Raw genomic sequence first — 20373 nt, 5'->3', positions numbered from 1 at the left:
CAAAAACCAGAGAAACCGAATTGTTGTGACATTCTGCAAGGAAGTAATGGCTGCCTATGTTGGATGATTAGTAAAGAGACAAACTACAATTTTGTAATTCGAGCTTTTTGTGTAAGAGTTAAAATACTGTCATTCTGTCAAATCAATGGATATAGTTAAAATCTAAAATGTGTCGATATTAAAATGTTATTTGTAAAAGTTATTAAAATAGCTAAAACTAAATTTATGTATGTTTATTTTGATATTTAAAATACAAAAGGTCTGAGGAAAAGGGACATCGTATTTGAGTTGAGGCTAAAAAACTAACATGGTTTAATTAAGTGCCATTTGTGAATAAATTTAGTAATTTGATAAAATTCATAATGTTAAATGGAGCATGTTAGAAGAATTCTCGATTGGTTTAAAGAGATACTGTGGCCATTTATGATGTATTGAATTTAAGCTAAAAGCTAGCCTTAGGTCCTAGCTTTTAGCAAGTCCTCCTAGCTTTTAGCTAGCTAAGTGACACCTGAAGTATTACATATGAAATATTGTACATGCCGTATGTTTATTGCACAGAAGCAGAATAAACCTTCCTGTTGGATGCTAATGGAAGCCCAACGTGTGTCTCATCTTTTTCACAGCGTCACGTTGAGAGGACTAAGCTACCACATCATCCTCCGCCCATCGGTTCCCAGGTAACACATCTGTACCAGTTTCTCTGACATAGTAGTAATATCAGGGTTTTTTTAAACTCTTTTATTTTGCTGTGCTTTACTGTTTAATTAAACAACACCACATGCACATGTGTCCTATGATATGTTGTGTATCTTCACATTATGTATCAATAATTATTATAATTATGGCGACCCACCAGGGACATTTTCTGTGAGAAAGAGGAAAAACAAGGAAAAGAAGGAACAAAAAGGAAAAATATTTAACAGAAAATAATGAAAAAGAAGATAAAGGGAAAAAAGAAAATCACAAACAGGAAGTCGGCCATCTTAACTGAAAATAAGATGGCCTATGTCTTTTATGATGATGAGCTAGCTGCCCACTGAGTGACGTCACCACATGTTTCTATGACCTCTTGAAGTTGTTCTGCCGTATCAGCCAGTCAGGACTCATGTTAGCTGCTTGGGAGCAAAAAACTGCAAGATGACTGAAATAAAACAAGTCTTTCAACAAATAGCAAATATAAATAGTCCCAATGAAGCAGCAAACAGTGATGGAAGCAATTCCCAAAAATCCTTTCAGAGCCAAATCGTTTCTCTCACTGACTATCCGTGTTCGTTCCTTCATTTTCATCTGCAGGTAGTTTGACACATTCCAGGTTTTATTGGGCTGCAGCTTCAGAGCGTGAAGCAGAATCTGGGTTTAAATCCGGGTCTCATCTCGTCGTCCTCTGTCTCACATCTACTTCTTATTCCTGCAGACAGGTTTTGCATTCATGTAAATCAAATCCCCAGATGAAGAGTTGTCATAATCGGCGTCCTAAAAGAAAAAACAACAATATAATCCAACTTTCATTGTCTTAGCCGGAGATTTGTTCTATACAGATGGTGACTGAGAGAACAAGTTTCTAGTAATAACATTTCACTAAATCTTTTGTTTTACAGAAGAAAAAACTAAACTAAACTGGATCATTTACCTTCTGGTCACTTCTGTCTAAGCCTCTTGAGGTTTTCACACCTGGAGAAATTAAAATTACAGATAAAGGTTAGACATCAAAGTCTGAAGTAATGGATAAAAGCCTGATTACATTCATTCCTGCCTTTAAGACACAAATCACCTGATCAGTAAACGGATTCGACCCAGAGTGATAGAGGGTCTTACTCTGAAAAGCCCATTAATGATAAGGGAACAAAAAACCACCAGTCAGGTGAATATTCACTGATTACTCCATACTTCCCGTTGCTAGGTGTGGGTGACCCCGTTGCTAGGTGTGGTTGACCCCGTTGCTAGGTGTGGGCCACCCCGTTGACCCCGTTGCTAGGTGTAGTTGACCCCGTTGCTAGGTGTGGGCCACCCCGTTGACCCCGTTGCTAGGTGTGGGCCACCCCGTGACCCTGTTGCTAGGTGTGGGCGGCCCTGTTGCTAGGTGTGGTTGACCCCGTTGCTAGGTGTGGGCGGCCCTGTTGCTAGGTGTGGTTGACCCCGTTGCTAGGTATGGGCCACCCCGTTGACCCCGTTGCTAGGTGTAGTTGACCCCGTTGCTAGGTGTGGGCCACCCCGTTGACCCCGTTGCTAGGTGTGGGCCACCCCGTGACCCTGTTGCTAGGTGTGGGCGGCCCTGTTGCTAGGTGTGGTTGACCCCGTTGCTAGGTGTGGGCGGCCCTGTTGCTAGGTGTGGGCGGCCCTGTTGCTAGATGTGGTTGACCCTGTTGTTAGGTGTAGGTGACCCCGTTGACCCCGTTGCTAGGTTTGACGCTGTCGTCTCTGTACTGTGATTGGTTTTTCTTCTTCTTGTTTTATGGTGATTGGCAAATAACTTAATGCATCATTACTGCCACCTGCTGGTGAGGATTGTAGACCAAACGTGGCCTAAAAAATAAAACTACCAAACATTACCAAACAGCATCAACATGTAGCGCCTCCTGCTGGCAGAGCGTTTAATTTTACAAAGAATAACTAATTTTACAGAGAATAACTCTTTTCAATCTGTAAAATGAGTTTGTTTCTTATAAATCCTCCTTTCTTCTTTTGTTTCTTTTTAAATGTGTCTTCAGAGAGTTCCTGCTGAGATCTTACTCTGTTGCCTCTGTGGTTATTTTAAGTACCAAGCAGTGAAACCAGGAAGCAAATGGTAACATAACGGACACATACTGAAACCGTACTGTTACCATGGCAACTTGCTATTTGTTTAGACTGCTGGTATCTGTGGTTTTAAAAAGAAAAGTCCCGTAGTTTGGTGCTGAGACTGGAGTAACTCAATGTTAGGATGTCTGGCCGTCGGCTTCATGTGATTGGCTGGCTGGGTCACATGGCCTTCATGGAACCTGATTGTAGAGTGATGATTGGCTGATGGAGAGCGTTAGCTACATCTGGGTGAGTTGCAGAGATCCACAGCTCAGGATCTTTACAGAGAGTCCGTCAGTAGTAAAATTAAAACCTAAAGAGGGAAGTTATTCTGTTTTCACTTCACGCTGTAAGTGACGTGGCAAACAGGTGGAGGATGATGAAATGTTTGTCTTTATTCTGCAAGAACTTAATGTTGCTGTTATGACAGGTTTGCTTGTTTTTATCTCCATCGATAAACTTTATCATACTTGACACAGTTATAAGAGAAATAATCCAATTTATTCGCATAAAATTCCTCAGTGAAGGAAACTCATCCTGATGGTGAAGCGTGGTGGTGGCAGCATCATGCTGTCTGGCAGGTCAGAGTTGATGAAGATGGATTTTATCTGAACACAAATTAGATTTGTGTCATTTTTAATTTCCCATGAAGACGGCAGGCGGAGGCGACCTTTGACTTCTTTCACACAGGAAGTGTTGAACCCAGAACAACCTTTACACAGCCACCCCCACGTCTGCGTCTCATGGTGGCAGTACGGGTCTGCGCGCTGCACCAGGCGGTCCCGCTCCTCCAGGCTGCCCTGAAGGCAGCGCTGGGAGGCGATCGACATCACTTCCTGTCCAGGAATCAGCTGGCCTCATGTGTCACTGCCTGGCTGCAGATGGCAGCTCTGGTTCCCATGAGCCTTCACTGCAGCATGGTTCCCCCTGCTGATCTCTCACCCGGTTCTTCTGGGTTTGTAGGCCCCTGAACCACAGAATGTGTTTCCTGTTGTTTACCTGTCAGAAGTCTGTGACACCTCCGTCTGCAGAGAACCAGCAGAGCCGCAGATAACAGGATGCCAGCCCCGGTCAGAGCCACCGCCACCAGGCGCCACGTTTCTGCACAACGTTTCACACACAGCATCAGGCTGATCGCTCACACAAACAGATACAGAGACAGCAGCCCTGAAGAGTTTTTACATTTCAAAATAAGAGACACAGCAAGGAGAATAAAATCAGAAAATATTCATCTTTAGCTGCTTTTCTGTTGGACTCCCTCAGCAGAACATGTTGGGAACAAACAGAGTCCAGATTAGAGTAAATCTGAGTGTTTGGATTTACCGTAAGACGTTTTCTCCTCTTCATGGCTCACAGACTGATTGGTGGTTTCAGAGGAACCTGAAGGTGTGAAACTTTCTGTACTGGAGTTGAGATTTGATGAATCTGTTGGTGTCGAGGCTGAAGGAGTTGAAACAGAGGATGTTGACTGATCTACTGATGGATGGCAGAGACATATGGAAGATTTAGACGATTTAGATTTATGTAGAGAATCACATATTTTTAAATAACATTTTCATTTTAATTGATCAACACATCCCTTCAGGTTTTACTCCCTACATTTTATTTTGCTTTTTAATGTTAAGTTATTTTAACATGGCCCCGAAAGGCGCCAGATAAATAAAATCTGGTATGTTTATGAACTGTAAAGTTTGTGATGGAACATGTGGTTCTATATATATATATATATATATATATATAATTCTTTTTTTTTTGTGAGGTTAAAGTTTCAGGGTTTCTGCCGATGCAAAGTTTCGGTTTGAAAGCTGTGAGCCGTTTCATGCAGGAGGAACCTGCAGAAAGCTGCAGGAAGGTTCAGTTCAGAGGAGACCAGCTTTGTTTTGGTCTGGATGTGCGGCAGAACACCGACACCTGAGGGCACCACACCCATACTGAAGCAGGGCGGCGGCAGAATCATGCTGTGGGGAGGCTTTTCTTTAGCAGGAGCAAGACGCTCATGAGAGCTGAAGGAAATGGAGCTGAATGTGGGACAGAAGGCCTGTTAATCTGTTCATTAATGTGAAGAATAATCTGTTAAACTTCAGAGTAAAAACGTTTGAGCAGAAACTCACATCCTGAAACACTGAGAGTGAAATCCTGGTAGGACTCTGAGGATTCTCCCAAACCACATCTGTACCGACCCGAGTCAGACTCAGTCAGGCCTGAGATCTTCACGTAGAAGCTGTAAATGTTTGGTCCATGAGCTTTGTATTCAATGCCGTATCGTCCGTTTTCAGCTGAATTCTTTGTGGTTTCTATCAGAACGTTTCCTTCCTCACAGTTTTCCCTGCAGAAGATCTTCCTGGTTCCAGGGAAAGAAAAGCCACAATGTCCTGAGAAATCTCCTCCTGCTGATCCAGTAAACTGGTTCACTGCAGCAGGAATGCTGGAGATCTGCAGAGCTGCAGAGAAAAACAAGATCAGTGTCTGCTGAGAGAAACCACAAGATCTGCTTCAATTACCCATGAACTCTCTCCGACCTGCAGCAAAGTTTCCTTTAAGAAATGAAACCTGAACCACGCAGAGCAAGAAGGACCCAGAATGATGTTCAGTTCTTCATGAGCAGAAATGGAAGCGACTAAAACTCACATCTGTCGTGTTTTTTTAAAGTTATGGTGACAAGAACAGCTTCAGCTCAAAGCCCTGCAGCTCATCATCAGAGATAAATACCAGAGGAAATGAGCAGAAAGCTGCTGCAATGAACAAGATTTTAAAGGACCTACTGTAGATCATTTCTAACAAATTTAATACATTTCAAATAAAAACATAATACTAATGATTATTTTTCTACATGTGGAGAGATGCTTCTCCTTTCACAACAGAAACAAACTTCTTAGTTGGACTAAAATCTACCTGGAGTATGAAAACTTCTGAGCTTCTCTCTACAGCATATTAACATATTGCATCACATGAAATATGACAAACACAAAACATGTTCATGGTGCGGAGTGGGAGGAAGTTTTCTCGACGTTTTGGACCAAATCAATACGATACGATGGGTCCCAGCAGAACCTTCAGATCCAACAAGTCCAGGGATGATCAGGCAAACCGATCGGTTCTGGAGATCCAGACCTGCAGGTAAACGTGGTGAGCTGAAAGCAGCGATGAGTGGTGGAGACGTTCAGACCAGAAAAACGTTCATTTCCCTGCAGCATGTCGCTGATCGCTTCAGAGTCAGAAATCAAAAACGGTCCGTTTGTTTCTCCGTCATGCAGGTTTAATACTTAACATTTTTACATCAAAGTAGCAATAAAATATGTAGCAAATAATATGTAATTAAATGATGATTTAATTATTACACTTAATAATAGAAATACATTTTTTTAATGTGTGAAGATGCATTTTGATGCATTTCAGCAGCTTTTATTTGTCTAGTTTAATATTATTTCCATTCTTTTAATTAAATATTTTTTTTAACATTTTGTCAGAATTACCTGTAACATGATTAGCAGCGTTTCTTTGATCATTTTGGACCAACCTGCCACAGTTTGTTCATTTCAGATGAACTTGGAGGCAGTGGATGTTGACAGTGTCTCATTTTTGTTAAAAATCTGAGTTTCTAATAAACATTAGAATAAATCAGCCAGCTTTCAGTGCTGATCTGGTTTTAAAATGGTGAATATTTTAATAACGGGAGCTGAAGCCGTGAAGTCGAAGTAACATGAAGGTTAATTATTGATTGTAGAAACGGATGAAATGGAGATATTTCTGTCTGGAACTGATATCTAACTTTATTCTGGATTTCTTCATCGGACAACTTAAAAAAACCTTAAAACTTGTTTTCTGTTTAACTTTAAATCCTGGAGTTTCAACATCCAGAGGGAATTCTGTTCAGCTGATTTTAAATATTTTAAAATCAGTTTTAACTTTAATTTTTATCTAATTTTTGGTCTTTCTGCATTAATTAATAAATGTTTCTGCTTTGCTGTCCAGCATTTTGACTTAATTTTCATATTTGTGTTGCGGATAAAAAGCGTAGTTTGAAATTTAGGCCAAATCTTTCCGACTGTTAGGAATAAAATCCTTCCATGTTGTTTTAAAGATCATCAGAACATCTGAAACATTTTTCGAGGTTTTAAAAAACATTTTTTCAGTTGTTGAATTTAATTTCAGTTTTTTGGGAAACGGGAAATGATTTCAGTAACATTTATCTGAAATACGCGCCTTCATAAAGGAGAAGTTATGGCTTCTTATTCAAGAACAAAAAGTAACTCTAACATTATTCTGAGTTCAGCTGCAGATTAATTTAATTTATCGTCGGTTCAGTTTCATCTCAAATTAAAATCTTCAGACTGATAAAAGCGGTTTGTGCTGCTCCTCTCTGCAGAGCAGAGAAACGAGGATCTGCTCAAACCCGGATCACTGAAAGTGGTTTTATTGACGCTTCTGTGATCTTTATCTGAATCTGTCAGAAAGGAAAAGAAAACGTACTCACAGAGGAAAAAGAAGCAGATCAGAGCAACAGTCATGATGAATGGATTTCCTGCTGCTTCTTTTCTCATGTCTTGCTTTTTAAATCAAAGGTTAAACATGACGTGAACTTCCCTCCCCTTTTCTTCTGTCTGTATCACAGCTAATCCTGGCAACTGTTAACCCCTTGCTGCCTGCCACAGTTGGCTTTAACTTTGAACAAACAGAGCAGATCTTTGACATGAGAACTGGGTAGTTGGTGGTGGCAGCATGGTCCTGTGTTACTTCAGTTCTGATGGATTCATTTTATTAGTCTTTAGTTCATATTTTGAATCTTTGGTTCCCTCTGATTCTGGATGCTGGGCAGCCTGAAGGATTTTTGCTTTTATTTTACTTCCACATAGTTATGATGCATATCGGTGGTAAAAAGGTATCGTTTCTATAACTGTAAAAATCTGGTTAGCATCTCCAAAGCTCAAATGATACCTGACCTTTGACCTCAAATTCCAGAGGCATTTAAATGGAGGCTTCATGGATGCAGATAGAGGAGGAGGAAGTTTGACTGTCACCGTTATCCCAGACTCCGTCTCATGGTTATCCCAGACTCTGTTTCACCATTATCCCAGACTGCAGCGTCTCATCGTTATTCCAGACTCCAACGTCTCATCGTTATTCCAGACTCCAACGTCTCATCATTATCCCAGACTCCAGCGTCTCACCGTTATCCCAGACTCCAGCGTCTCATTGTTATCCCAGACTCCAGCGTCTCATCGTTATTCCAGACTCCAACGTCTCATCATTATCCCAGACTCCAGCGTCTCATCGTTATCCCAGACTCCAGTGTCTCACCGTTATCCCAGACTCCAGCGTCTCATTGTTATCCCAGACTCCAGTGTCTCACCGTTATCCCAGACTCCAGCGTCTCATCGTTATCCCAGACTCCAGTGTCTCACCGTTATCCCAGACTCCAGCGTCTCATTGTTATCCCAGACTCCAGTGTCTCACCGTTATCCCAGACTCCAGCGTCTCATCGTTATCCCAGACTCCAGTGTCTCACCGTTATCCCAGACTCCAGCGTCTCATAGTTATCCCAGACTCCAGCGTCTCACCGTTATCCCAGACTCCAGCGTCTCATCGTTATCCCAGACTCCAGTGTCTCACCGTTATCCCAGACTCCAGCGTCTCATAGTTATCCCAGACTCCAGCGTCTCACCGTTATCCCAGACTCCAGTGTCTCACCGTTATCCCAGACTCCAGCGTCTCATAGTTATCCCAGACTCCAGCGTCTCACCGTTATCCCAGACTCCAGCGTCTCATAGTTATCCCAGACTCCAGCGTCTCACCGTTATCCCAGACTCCAGCGTCTCACCGTTATCCCAGACTCCAGCGTCTCACCGTTATCCCAGACTCCGTTTCACCGTTATCCCAGACTCCAGCGTCTCATAGTTATCCCAGACTCCAGCGTCTCACCGTTATCCCAGACTCCAGCGTCTCACCGTTATCCCAGACTCCGTTTCACCGTTATCCCAGACTCCGTTTCACCGTTATCCCAGACTCCAGCGTCTCATCGTTATCCCAGACTCCAGCGTCTCACCATTATCCCAGACTCCGTCTCACCGTTATCCCAGACTCCAGCGTCTCTCTGCCCAGACAGAAGTTTAAAGAGGAGCTGCTAAAGCAAAGGAGGTGGATTAGCAGAGCTAGCCAACACCTGGTGATGTCATCCAGGACATGTTGCTGAGGAATATCGTCGCTGCTTCTGGATGCTGAGCTGTTAGCAAGTCACGAGGCTTCAGTCAGAGGCCTTTTCATACTCCACCAAAGACTGACTGCTACTGGATCCTTCCTGCTCACAGAGGATTTGAGTTAAGTCAGATTTATATAACATTTGCCCAACTCCCTCAAATGATCACATTTAACATGTTTTTTAAAATTATTTTATACATTTTAATTTAAAAATGTTTTTCTTCTTAATCAATCCAGATATTTTTTAAAGTTCTCCAAATGAGATGTTTATATGGTTTTATGTCTCTAAACAAGTTCATGCATTTATAACAATAAAGTCCAAGCAGAGATGCACCATAAGGAATTATCTTATATTTAATCTGACATTCATGGAGATCAGGAACATGATCATCAGATTCAACAGATTTTCTTGGACTTGATTTGATCCGTCATATACAGAATGGCCAGCAGAGGGCGTCACGGCTGACGGAAATGTCTGATCTGGTTTCTGGAGGTGGCTGCTGGGTTCACCTGATGTAGCTGATTAAACTGGGAGAACATGGATGTGGTTTTCAGCACCTACTGGGACCAGTAACTCACCAATTAATGTTTATTCTGTTCTGCTGCTTCATGTTTTAGCAGTGATTATATAAAACTTTCCTGTTTATTAAACTTTACTGCAGATCAGCAGATTTTTCTTAACTATTTTGACTCTTGGTTTAGTTTATAGTATCAGAGACTGTGCAGGATATATGTATTTTTAATTATTGCGTCATTCTCTGAGCCAAAACATTTTGACTTTCTCAAGCTAACTTCATTTCAGAGAGAAGGATTGTTTCTCTGGTTATGGCTCATTAACACTGTGATCCAAATATATTAGAGGTTTTCTGGGTGAAGCTCATTCTGTATCAGATGAAACGACTTCAGCCACAACATCTGGATTATTCTGACTTTGGTTTTAAAATAACAGCAAGCGTCTTTAAAGCTGTTAAATGACCCATATGTCATCCTGATGACAAACCAAATAGATTTTTGTTTCTCAGTTAAACGAATGTCTAAGAAGTTTTCAAGAAGTTTTTGGTTTGATGTGAATTCTTACATGTCAACTCTCAACCTGTTCTGAAATGGGTTTTTTCTCGTCCAAACAGAGGGAACTACTGGCACTGAGCTGAAAGTGTCAGTCTGCTTCAGAAACTAACTAAAGATATTAAATTCAAATCTTCTTGAGAAACCCTCCATAACGGAGGTCAGAGAGGGCGATGAAGGGTGGAGGTCTGTGGAAATCTGCTGACACAGCACAAACACCAAACCAACAGGAGCTGAAAACAACAGACTCTGCACCTGCAGACACATCAGCACAACGGAAGGCTTCAGTTTCCCACCTGCATGTATGATGGTGAAGGGAGTAGGTCTAAATATGGAAAGCCTGTTTTACACTTCTGAATAGTGTGGGGATATTTTAATTCACAGCGTTCTGCTGCATCAGGACCGGGTGTGTGTTTTCCCATGGAATCACCATCTCTTATTATTGTTCATGTTAAACAGATCAGCTGACCATCAATGACAGATTCACCGTCTTATCTGACTCAACCGGTCACATAATTATCAATAAATGATCACAAAGTGACTGAGATTCAGAATTAGACTTCTTATGGCGAAATGTGAGATAAAGTTATCTTATTATTGGGCCACTGATATTTTTAGTTTTCATGTTGTCCATAGAATCTAAGGCAGCGATCAGATAATAGAAGTTGTGATGTGATGTAACATCAGACATGGTGTGTTCATGACTGACACAGCTGGTCGGCTTTAAATGGACCAGAGTTTGTTTCCCCTGGGGAAACGATGGTCCAGGTGTGAAAGCACTCAGATGATCCCTGATGTGGACCACACAGCCAAACCCAGACTCACTTCCTGAACTCTGGATCGGTTCGCTTCGGATGCGAATACTGGTCCAACTAAAGGAAATAAACGTCTATTTTTTTGGACTTTATGAGCCACCGTATCATGTAATAATGAGCTTTCGATGTTGCTAACAGTTCTACTGTGTTCACTGATTGGACTGAAATCATTCCTGATCCGCCGTTTTCTGCTCATCAGTGTTGCTACCAGAAAGTTGTGGGTCAGGACAGAGAATCTCATTTCCATTCCAGAGTCGGAGAGATCCTGTCGTGAAACCTGTTTATCGTTTTCACATTTAAAATGGTATTGTGGTTTTAATAACTGCATTAATGACCACAAACATCCATGTTTGTTTTCTTTCCAGGTGTGTGCTTTGCCCCACCCCCATCATTCCTGACCAATGGGAGCAATGATCACCACCCACATGGCTTTGTTTACAAATTATAGTCCGCTTGCAAAAGCCTCAATGTGAAGCAAACCGCACCAAACAAAATAAATAATCTGTTTTTGGTCCAGACCAAACAATCAAACCGAAGCTCTTTCCTGGTGGGATTCACCATTAATATTCTGACTTTGAACATATTTAATTCATGAGTTTTTCCTCCTCCTAACCTGGAGCGGCTGAGCTGAAATATTCAGAGAGGAGTGAGGATGTGTGAACAGTGAGAAGAGCTGGAGGTTTCAGAGGAAGTGCAAAGCTTTCACAGCTCACCGATGTCTGAGAATCAAACCAGTCTGAGATCACTTCAGCATGGAAATCTGCTTCTGTTTTCTTTGAGTTCTTTTATTTCCTTGGAATTTCAGAAGAAGAGCAAGAGTTTAAAATAAGAACACCTGTTTTTGATTTAGCTTATTGTAGCTGCTCTTCTGAGTCAGTTTTGGACGACAAACCTCAGAACATGTAGGAGTTTTTATGGTTTTCATCTTCTGTTCTTCAGGTGATTGGAGGAGAACGACCTCCAGAGGTCAGGATCTCCAGCAGCAGTGGTTGCTATGGGAACGGCCGCGGCGTCGTCTCCTCCTCCCTTCAGGTGGATGCGGTCTCTGCCAGCAGCCATGCTGGCGGAGCTGCTAATGTGGACCAAGCATTTGGTTTGGTTTGGTGGATCGTGTATCCAGAAAAATAATACTAAAAACAATAAAATAATATAAAAGCAGCATTTAATGTATTTAACTTTTTTTTTCTTCCTTAATAGTAAGCACCTCCATTTAAATGCTGCACTCTGTGTTTACTTGTGGGTTTTTGTGACTGATATTTAAATGTAACAAACATACAAAGTGACTTCACTTAAATTAGCATCACTTCACCCGCTGGGGTCTGAACAACTTCCTCCTGGTTCCCATCTGCAGAAAAATCTGCGCTAATTCATCAGTCAGTTGGATCTGTCTGATCCAAACAGATCAACTGAACTCTGTGAGTGTTTTACCCTGCGCGGTCCGGTGTGCGCTTTTACCAGGATTTTTTTATTTATTTATTTGCGTGGTTTTGCTTCTCCGAAACGGACAGATGTTACGTCTGCAGCTCCTCCAGAGCGCCGCTCTCCTGGGTAACGTGAACCCAGAAGGATCCATTTGTTAAATCCGCTGGATGAGTTACTTCCAGCAGTTTCTAAGTCTTCGCAGTGGCGGAGCCGCGTCAGCAGTGGTTGAGCAGCGAACTGCGCATGTTACAGTCTAATTAACTTCTGCATCGTCATTTATTTCCTCAAGATAAACCGCCGGCTCCTCAAATGGATTAACACAACGTTGCATTCTCTTTAGTTTTCTCTGGTCTGTAATGGAGACTTGAATTTAACGGCCATTTTAAACCAAAGGTTTGTAATGCGCTTCCTAACCATTTTTTATTTGTAAGTATTGATTTTATTTTTTAGCCATTTAGCCAAGTCTCTGTAGAACCATTTGTCTCTCTAATGGCATCTTCAATACATGTTTTGACCCCAGGCTTAGTTTATGGACTAAACAGACAGAAACAGTTACCATTATACATTTTGAACTGTTGGTTTTATTTTTGAACCCTTATTTATTTTGAAGTGTTGATTTTATTTTTGAAACCTTATTGTAAAGTGTTGATTTTATTTTTGAACCCTTATTTATTTTGAAGTGTTGATTTTATTTTTGAACCCTTACTTATTTTTGAAGTATTGATTTTATTTTTGAACCCTTATTTATTTTGAAGTGTTGATTGAAAGACCTTAGACATGAATTGCCCCATACGGGGTTTGAACCGACGACCTCACCATTACCAGCACGGTGCTCTAACCTGCTGAGCTAACTCACCTACCTTACAAACTGTTGAGTTTCCATGGATTTAAGAAGAACTCACATGATCTTACCACATTGAAGATTTGATAAAAGTGCTTGTATTCTAATGTTTTCCAAAACAACATACATAATATTTTATTTTCCAGAGATTTTGTATTTTGAAGTGTTGATATTATTTTTGAACCATTTTTAATTTTCAAGTGTTGATTGTATTTCAGAGATATTTTTTATTTTAATGTGTTAATTTAATTTTTGAACCATCTTTTATTTGTAAGTATTGATTTTATTTTTTAGCCATTTAGCCAAGTCTCTGTAGAACCATTTGTCTCTGCTAATGACATCTTTCATACAATTGTTTGATCCCAGGCTTAGTTTATGGACTGAAATGTTGAATTAGGCACAAGTATAAGTCTGACAGTTTGTTCACCAAGTTACTGTGCTCTCTGAGAGGATCTGTAAGTATTTGACATTGTTCCATGCCCATCGTTGGCGTTAGTCTCTAACAAAATGTGGATCATCTACCAGGAACACTGCAAAGAGCCTGAGTTTCAGTAGTGTACTGGTTATCATGTTGGCTTTACATGCAAAAGGTCTCTGGTTCAAAACCAGACAGAAATAGTTTTTGTAGGTTATGCATCTTTTGGGGTGCAGTGAGACAAGAGCCTTCCTGTTTCGTGATGGTTCATTTGCCAATCGACTTCAATGTAGGCTTCTTTGAAATCGAAGATACTTTACTTCAATTGCCAATTGGCAGTTCTATGGTGTAATGCTCACATGTCAAACTCAAGGCCCGCGGGCCACATGTGGCCCCCCCAGCATTTTATAGGCCAATGATTGACTTAAAATAGGTTTTGAACACGAATTGACTACAAACTACATATCCCATAATGCATTCCGATTGTTACCAGCCAACATTACAGCTTCTCGCCACTAGAGAGCAGCAGAGTCACCTCAAGCTGCTGGAAAAGAAAAATCGATTTACAAGTAAGACTGTGAATGAAGATGTGTGAGTTGGTGTCAGGGCGGCAGGTCGTGCTAGACTTTTTTTGTTATCCGTTATCTTGACCGACAACATTAAAAAAAAATCTGTCATGTACTATTTTTATCCGTGAAATTACAATCATATTAACATCGGCTATTTAGCAGCATTTTATGCGGTTTAGTTAATATTCACCGTGAATCCAGATCCCATCACAGATTAAACAGATAAATGCATCTACATTTTTCTCATAGTGACAAAAACCACTGACTGAGGCCCCAATAACTTTTAATAAATTAAATTAAGCAACTTCACTTAAATTAGCATCACTTCACCCGCTGTGGTCTGAACAACTTCCTCCTGGTTCCCATCTGCAGAAAAATCTGCGCTAATTCATCAGTCAGTTGGATCTGTCTGATCCAAACAGATCAACTGAACTCTGTGTTTTACCCTGTGCGGTCCAGTGTGCGCTTTTACCAGTATTTTTTTTTTTTTTTTTTTTTTTTTGCGTGGTTTTGCTTCTCCGAAACGGACAGATGTTACGTCTGCAGCTCCTCCAGAGCGCCGCTCTCCTGGGTAACGTGAACCCAGAAGGCTCCATTTGTTAAATCCGCTGGATGAGTTACTTCCAGCAGTTTCTAAGTCTTCGCAGTGGCGGAGCCGCGTCAGCAGTGGTTGAGCAGCGAACTGCGCATGTTACAGTCTAATTAACTTCTGCATCGTCATTTATTTCCTCAAGATAAACTGCCGGCTCCTCAGATGGATTAACACAACGTTGCATTCTCTTTAGTTTTCTCTGGTCTGTAATGGAGACTTGAATTTAACGCCCCATTTTAAACCAAAGGTTTGTAATGCGCTTCCTAACCAGACGCTCCAAAGCGTCCGGTCCATAACTCTTCAACTCGCTGTCAGCTCCCGGTCAGAAAGACGCATTTAGTTCAGAGACCATGAGATGATATTCAGAAAGGATTTTTTAAATTAATTGGTTTCAGTTACCTGAGACTAAATCTTTGCCTAAAGTCTATAATGTCTGCCCATGTGACTTGTTTTTATTATTTGTTTGCTTACCTTTAAACACTGATTTAAATATTGTAATTTTTAAACTGAGCAGTAATTTTACATCCATGGAAACTCAAATGTAATATTTAAAACTTCAATACATAAAATCAGTTATATAACAATATGAGGTGTTTAATTTATTTTTAACATTGTATTTTATACATTTATGCTAGAAGTGCCCAAGTCTAGTTTTCCAGAGCTACCATCTGCAGCTTTAGATGGTTCCTTCTCTAACACACCTGGACCATTGAGTCATTATAAGCCTCTACAAAACTGAATGAGGGAAGTCAACCTTTTGTCTGGGGTGTTTTATCAGGGATGCCCTCCTGATTTGTACCGTCAATGTGGCCCGTTGAGGGGGGCCAATATGCTGAAGTGGCCCTCGGTGAAACTGAGTTTGACACCCCTGAGTTAGATTGTGGTACACTTTATTAACAGCTGTAAGACATCCAGACCTGACAGTGATCCAGTCAGACCATCATCAAGGAACATGGAGGCGAGTTTTATACAAGCATGTTTTGTAGTTGACTGCAGCTGCAGCTAGACTTCGCTTTAAATACATTTTGAAACCACAGCAATGCAACTACATATATCTAGTTATCATTAAAAAACAATTTGACTTATTTTTTACTGTATCTTGTCATGTATGCAGAACTAACGGCCCCTTTAAATGTCGCAGACTTTTGATGCTCGTGCGCATGCGTGCGTACTCACTGCATGTATGCTACTCTGACAGCGTATGCTGATCTGACAGAACACTGGCCCCCGACAACTTGGTTTTGATGACTGATAGATTATAAATGCTGATGATTAACATAACATCAAATTGACAGAACCAGTGTTGGATCAGAGGATGGGGTGTGCAGCAGTTAACATAGGTAGCATGGAGACGGATTGCACTACCAGCCAGAAAGACAGAGGTTTAGAAAAGAAGAAATGACAAAAAATGTTTAAAAATGCTTAGTTGGGCCCAGAAGTCAAATGAAAAATCTTCAACTCGGGTAGTAACACAAGAAAATCTAACTAACTAAACACTCAAACACTTATCTGGCAGACAAAACCTGGTCAGAACAGTACAAAAAAGCAACCTAAAAATAAAACACTTTAGAGGCAGAACTAGCTACCTAAAATAAAGAAAACCTGTATAATAAGAGGGTCATACCACGATTGAAATCAGTGATATGACCCTTTTAGAGACTCTTTTCTTTGTGTTGCTCCAGCAGCTGCTACAAGAAAACTTACTCAAAACAAATATATGTATCTGTTGTATATTACGCACCAAAGTACAGCAGACTGACAAAGTTAACTAAATGTGTACATTCAAAATTATTAACTTGTTAGGTTAAATAAAACAAAGACTTTAGTTGAAAATGCAAATCTAAACTGTCCAGTGATCAAAACTGTATAATGTGATTTAGGAATAAAAATGAAACAGTTTATAAAGCAGATTATCAGGAGGTTAGATTAGAAACTTCAGCCAGAAGAAGGTTGAATGAGGAGAATCAGCAGCTTTCTAAATGTTTTCATCAAACCTAAAAAGAATCCGTAAAATATTCTGAGTTGTGAAAATCAGCTGAAGGTTTCCTCCATATTTATTATTCTGAGGTTTTTCTTTTTTTTATTACTATTATTAACTTTTCTCTCAGTGGCTCTCTGTGTGATGGAAACAGAAAAGTAATGACTCTGTGGTTTATCACAGGAAGAACTAACAGCAGCTTGTTGCTCTTCTCTGCAGCTCTGCAGGACAGAATCAGCAGTTCTGCTAATGCACCGATAAATATGTATGGAGCAGCTGGAGAAGAGGTCAGAGTTCAATGTGGGATTTTTCTGTTTGAAAACTGGAAGATCTTCTGCAGGGAAACCTGTGAAGGAGGAAACATCCTGATTAAAACAAATCAACCCACCGATCAGAGAGGAAGATACAGAACTGAAAATGTTAAAGAAGCTACTTCTGCTTTTTCTTTCTATGTGAGCATCTCAGAGCTGACCCGGTCCGATGAAGGACGGTACCAATGCGGATTGGGCGACTCGTCATCATCAGGTTCATACCAAGACTTCAGGCTGGTTGTTGTAGACGGTGAGTTTCTGTTGAACTGAAGGAAGGAGGAACAGTTTGATTTTCTCCTCCAGTTTCTGCTGCATTAACAGATTCCAGCTCAGAACAGAAACTAACTGGCGATTATTTTATCAGCTCTGCTGGATGGAAACAAAGTTCCTCACCTCCACAGAGACGCTGGCAGCTCTCTGACAGTCGCCTGCTCCTTTAAACGCTCTGGAAGAAAACGACAGTTCTGCAGAGGAGGATGTGGAAAAGATGAAGTTCTTCTTCACACTGATGGAGTCACAGCTGATAAAAGCAGATACTATATGAAATATGAAGAACAAAAATCCAGAGCAGTTCTGTTGGTGACCATCAAACAGCTGGTCCAGTCTGATTCTGGTCGGTACCGATGTAAACTGGATGGAACTGGTTCCAGTAGTTCATACAGAGACTTTCATGTCTCTGTCAGAACTGGTGAGTTTTTAACTTAAGTATAAAAACCTTCAGAATGTCTGTTTTTCTTATAAATATTCATTCAGATGATTTTTTCATCCATTTCTCCCTCAGCATCTTTAGCTCTAACCTTCTGTCTCCCAGCATCAGCCTCCACACCATCAACTGGAACCAGTTTCAGCTCCAGTTCAGGAAGCTTCACAGCTTCACTTCCCTCTGAAACCTCTGGTCTGAATCAGGAGAACTCGACATCTAAAGGTTCACCGACCCACAGTGAGTGATGGAGGAAATGCTATTAATGATCAAAGTGATCTCTAAGTGTGTTTTTGTTGACTGGGTGTGTGAGCGAGTTTATCACACAGCCCTTCTTGCCAATCCATATAACCTTACTGTAGGTGTTAAACTGATAAGAAACTTGGAAACTAAGCTGAATGTGTTAAGAATATGTATCTGAGAAGAGGTCAGCAAAGAATTAACATGGATAAATCCAAGGCATCAAAGCCTTTGCTGCAGCACAAGGGTCTAAATAGATTTTTGTCTTTTAGGACTCTAAGGGTTCCAGTTCTACAAATCTAGACTGTCCTGAGACATGATAACATTCAGAATGCTGCAGACAGACACGGCGAAATAGCTCTTCCCTCCTGCCCCCTGCTTTCTAATCTATGTTGATGCAGTTTATACTAAACATCACCATAACATCTAGGGGTGCAATAATTGCAGTGTTCTGGCTGATCACTGATATCTGATATTTAAAAAACCTGACCTATCGATTCCGATTTTCGCCAAAGCCAATTTTTTATATTTTTTGCCTGAAATGTCACTGAATTATAGCAAGAATGTGGATGTGTTGGTAACAGTGAGGTGACTATTGGTAACTGCAAACGAGCAGACACACTCTGGTGGACCGGCCTATCAGAGAAGCCTCTCAGTGTAAAGCAGAAGAGGACAGTGGTTGAATTTTAGACCTTTGCTGAGGTAGATCAAATTGCTGGATAAGATCAGCTTAACATGTGAGCATAAGCTGATCACCAGTCTCCAAAACTAAGGAAGTCAACTAGCCGGTAAATTGGTGCTAATAAAATCCAGCTGTTCTTCTTCCCGCAGTGACTGCAGGTTTTATTCTGATGTCTGTGGGTCTGACTCTGATTATCATCACCGCGCTGCTGATGGCACCTCTGCTGGTTTGTTGCACAAAACAATTTGGTAAACATCAGAGAGGTAAGAGGACAGAATATACACACACATACTTGTTTTTCTTGTACTGTGAGGACTTTGTCTAGTCCAAGAGGGCCAAACTCCAGTCCTGAGGCCCGCTGCCCTGCAACTTTTAGATGTGCCTCTGCTGCACCGCCTGAATAGAATAATTAGGTTGTTAGCAAGGCTCTGGAGACCTGAACTACACAAGAAGGAGGAAGTCAAGCCGTTTCATTCCAGCGTTTTGTAGCTGTGGGACATCTAAAACCTGCAGGACAGCGGAGGACTGGAGTTTGACCCCTGTGGTCTAATCAGTGACTAGATGGTTACTCTTGGGGACACGACTTTCTAAATGAACTAAAAGCTTGGTTTTAGGTTTGGATTTTTTTTTAAGCATGACCCTCGAATATGAAATATCATCTTTAATATAAAAATTAAAGGTGATATTTCATTAATAAGCTGCTAACAGCAGCTCTGCTTGTTTACTGCACAAAACAATCTGGTAAACGTCATAATGTAAGGAGATGGGAAACACACACACACACACACACACACACACACACACACACGTTTGTGTTGCTATCTTTGTGGGGACTTTCCATTGACTTCCATTCATTTCTACAGCCTGAACCTGACCTTTACCCTTTTCCTAACCCTAACCATCACATTCCAACTCTGACCCCTGACCCAAAAACAGAGTTTCCCCTTGTGGGGACCAGGCTCCGGTCCCCACAAAGAGCAATTGGTCCCCACAACGTGGTATATGTCAGGAAAATCGTCCCCACAAGGTATTACACACACACGCACACACACACACACACACACACACACACACACACACACACACACACACACACACACACACACACACACACACACACACAAGTATGTGATTAAAAAAAGGACTTGTTCTTCTGTTGCTCAGCTTTGGCTCCCTGTGTTCTCAGTCCCCATGTTTGTAGTTTTTATTTGTTCATTCTTCATTAAAAATCACAAGATCTACTCAACACACCTGAATGCTGCATTTGTGTCCACCATCAAATGCTTAACATGACAGTCAATAGAGGAATGATGTTCTAATGAAGGAAATTTATTCATGGAGGAAAACTTTAAACACCTCATGAAATCAAACCTTTCCAAATAGATGAAAGTGAAGAAATGTATTATTTTTCCTTTTTCACTTGGCCATCCATATTTATATCCTGTTAAGTTTTGTGGTTGGATCAAAGTGAGATTCTGCTGCTGCCATAAAACATGAATTTACTTTGAGGATTTTAACTCATATTTACCAGGAGAACTGATGATTCTGAAGGAATCTATTTTTATTTGATTAAATTCCTCCTCAGGTGGATCCCGTTATTCAACACTTTTGTGATTCTCTCTCTTTATTTAACTCCATTAAATCATGTTTGCATTTTCAGCTGAATCCATCTGACTGAACGGTTTTGTTGTTTGACATGATTTCAGACATTTTCTCCTAAGAAAACTTTTTGTTTCACAGATTCAAGGAGGAGAGGAGATGATGGAGTAA

At 40.8% G+C, this 20373-nt stretch overlaps 3 protein-coding genes across 6 annotated transcripts; 2 read left to right on the top strand and 1 right to left on the bottom strand.

The window, feature by feature from the left end:
• Positions 1-617: 617 nt before the first annotated feature.
• Positions 618-9654, top strand: LOC148152621 (uncharacterized). The gene is made up of 2 exons (XM_088003292.1): positions 618-677; positions 7738-9654. Exon 2 carries the CDS (start codon positions 7759-7761, stop codon positions 8671-8673), a length of 915 nt encoding a protein of 304 aa, XP_087859418.1. The 5' UTR covers positions 618-677; positions 7738-7758; the 3' UTR covers positions 8674-9654.
• LOC106912601 (uncharacterized) lies at positions 724-7307 on the bottom strand. Of its 4 annotated transcripts, none has more exons than XM_088003293.1 (6): positions 7253-7307; positions 4890-5219; positions 4102-4254; positions 3778-3879; positions 1631-1671; positions 724-1473 (listed from the first exon to the last, which is right to left on the bottom strand). In XM_088003293.1, the coding sequence occupies exons 1-6, from the start codon at positions 7284-7286 to the stop codon at positions 1396-1398; spliced, it is 738 nt and encodes a 245-aa protein (XP_087859419.1). In that variant the 5' UTR covers positions 7287-7307; the 3' UTR covers positions 724-1395. The 4 variants fall into 4 exon arrangements, with proteins under 4 accessions (XP_087859419.1, XP_087859422.1, XP_087859420.1 ...); XM_088003296.1 differs by having other exon boundaries at positions 724-1408; XM_088003294.1 differs by having other exon boundaries at positions 4102-4251.
• Positions 9655-16627: 6973 nt separating the features above from the next.
• On the top strand, positions 16628-17929 carry LOC148152620 (polymeric immunoglobulin receptor-like). Its single transcript, XM_088003220.1, has 3 exons — positions 16628-17231; positions 17346-17669; positions 17793-17929. The coding sequence occupies exons 1-3, from the start codon at positions 16832-16834 to the stop codon at positions 17927-17929; spliced, it is 861 nt and encodes a 286-aa protein (XP_087859346.1). The 5' UTR covers positions 16628-16831.
• Positions 17930-20373: the final 2444 nt, after the last annotated feature.

This window comes from Poecilia mexicana, unplaced genomic scaffold (assembly GCF_051168715.1).
Source record: "Poecilia mexicana isolate PSO_F unplaced genomic scaffold, ASM5116871v1 scaffold_23, whole genome shotgun sequence".
In the NCBI taxonomy this organism is placed as follows: Eukaryota; Metazoa; Chordata; class Actinopteri; order Cyprinodontiformes; family Poeciliidae; genus Poecilia; species Poecilia mexicana.
This window is presented reverse-complemented; position numbering and strand designations above follow the sequence as displayed.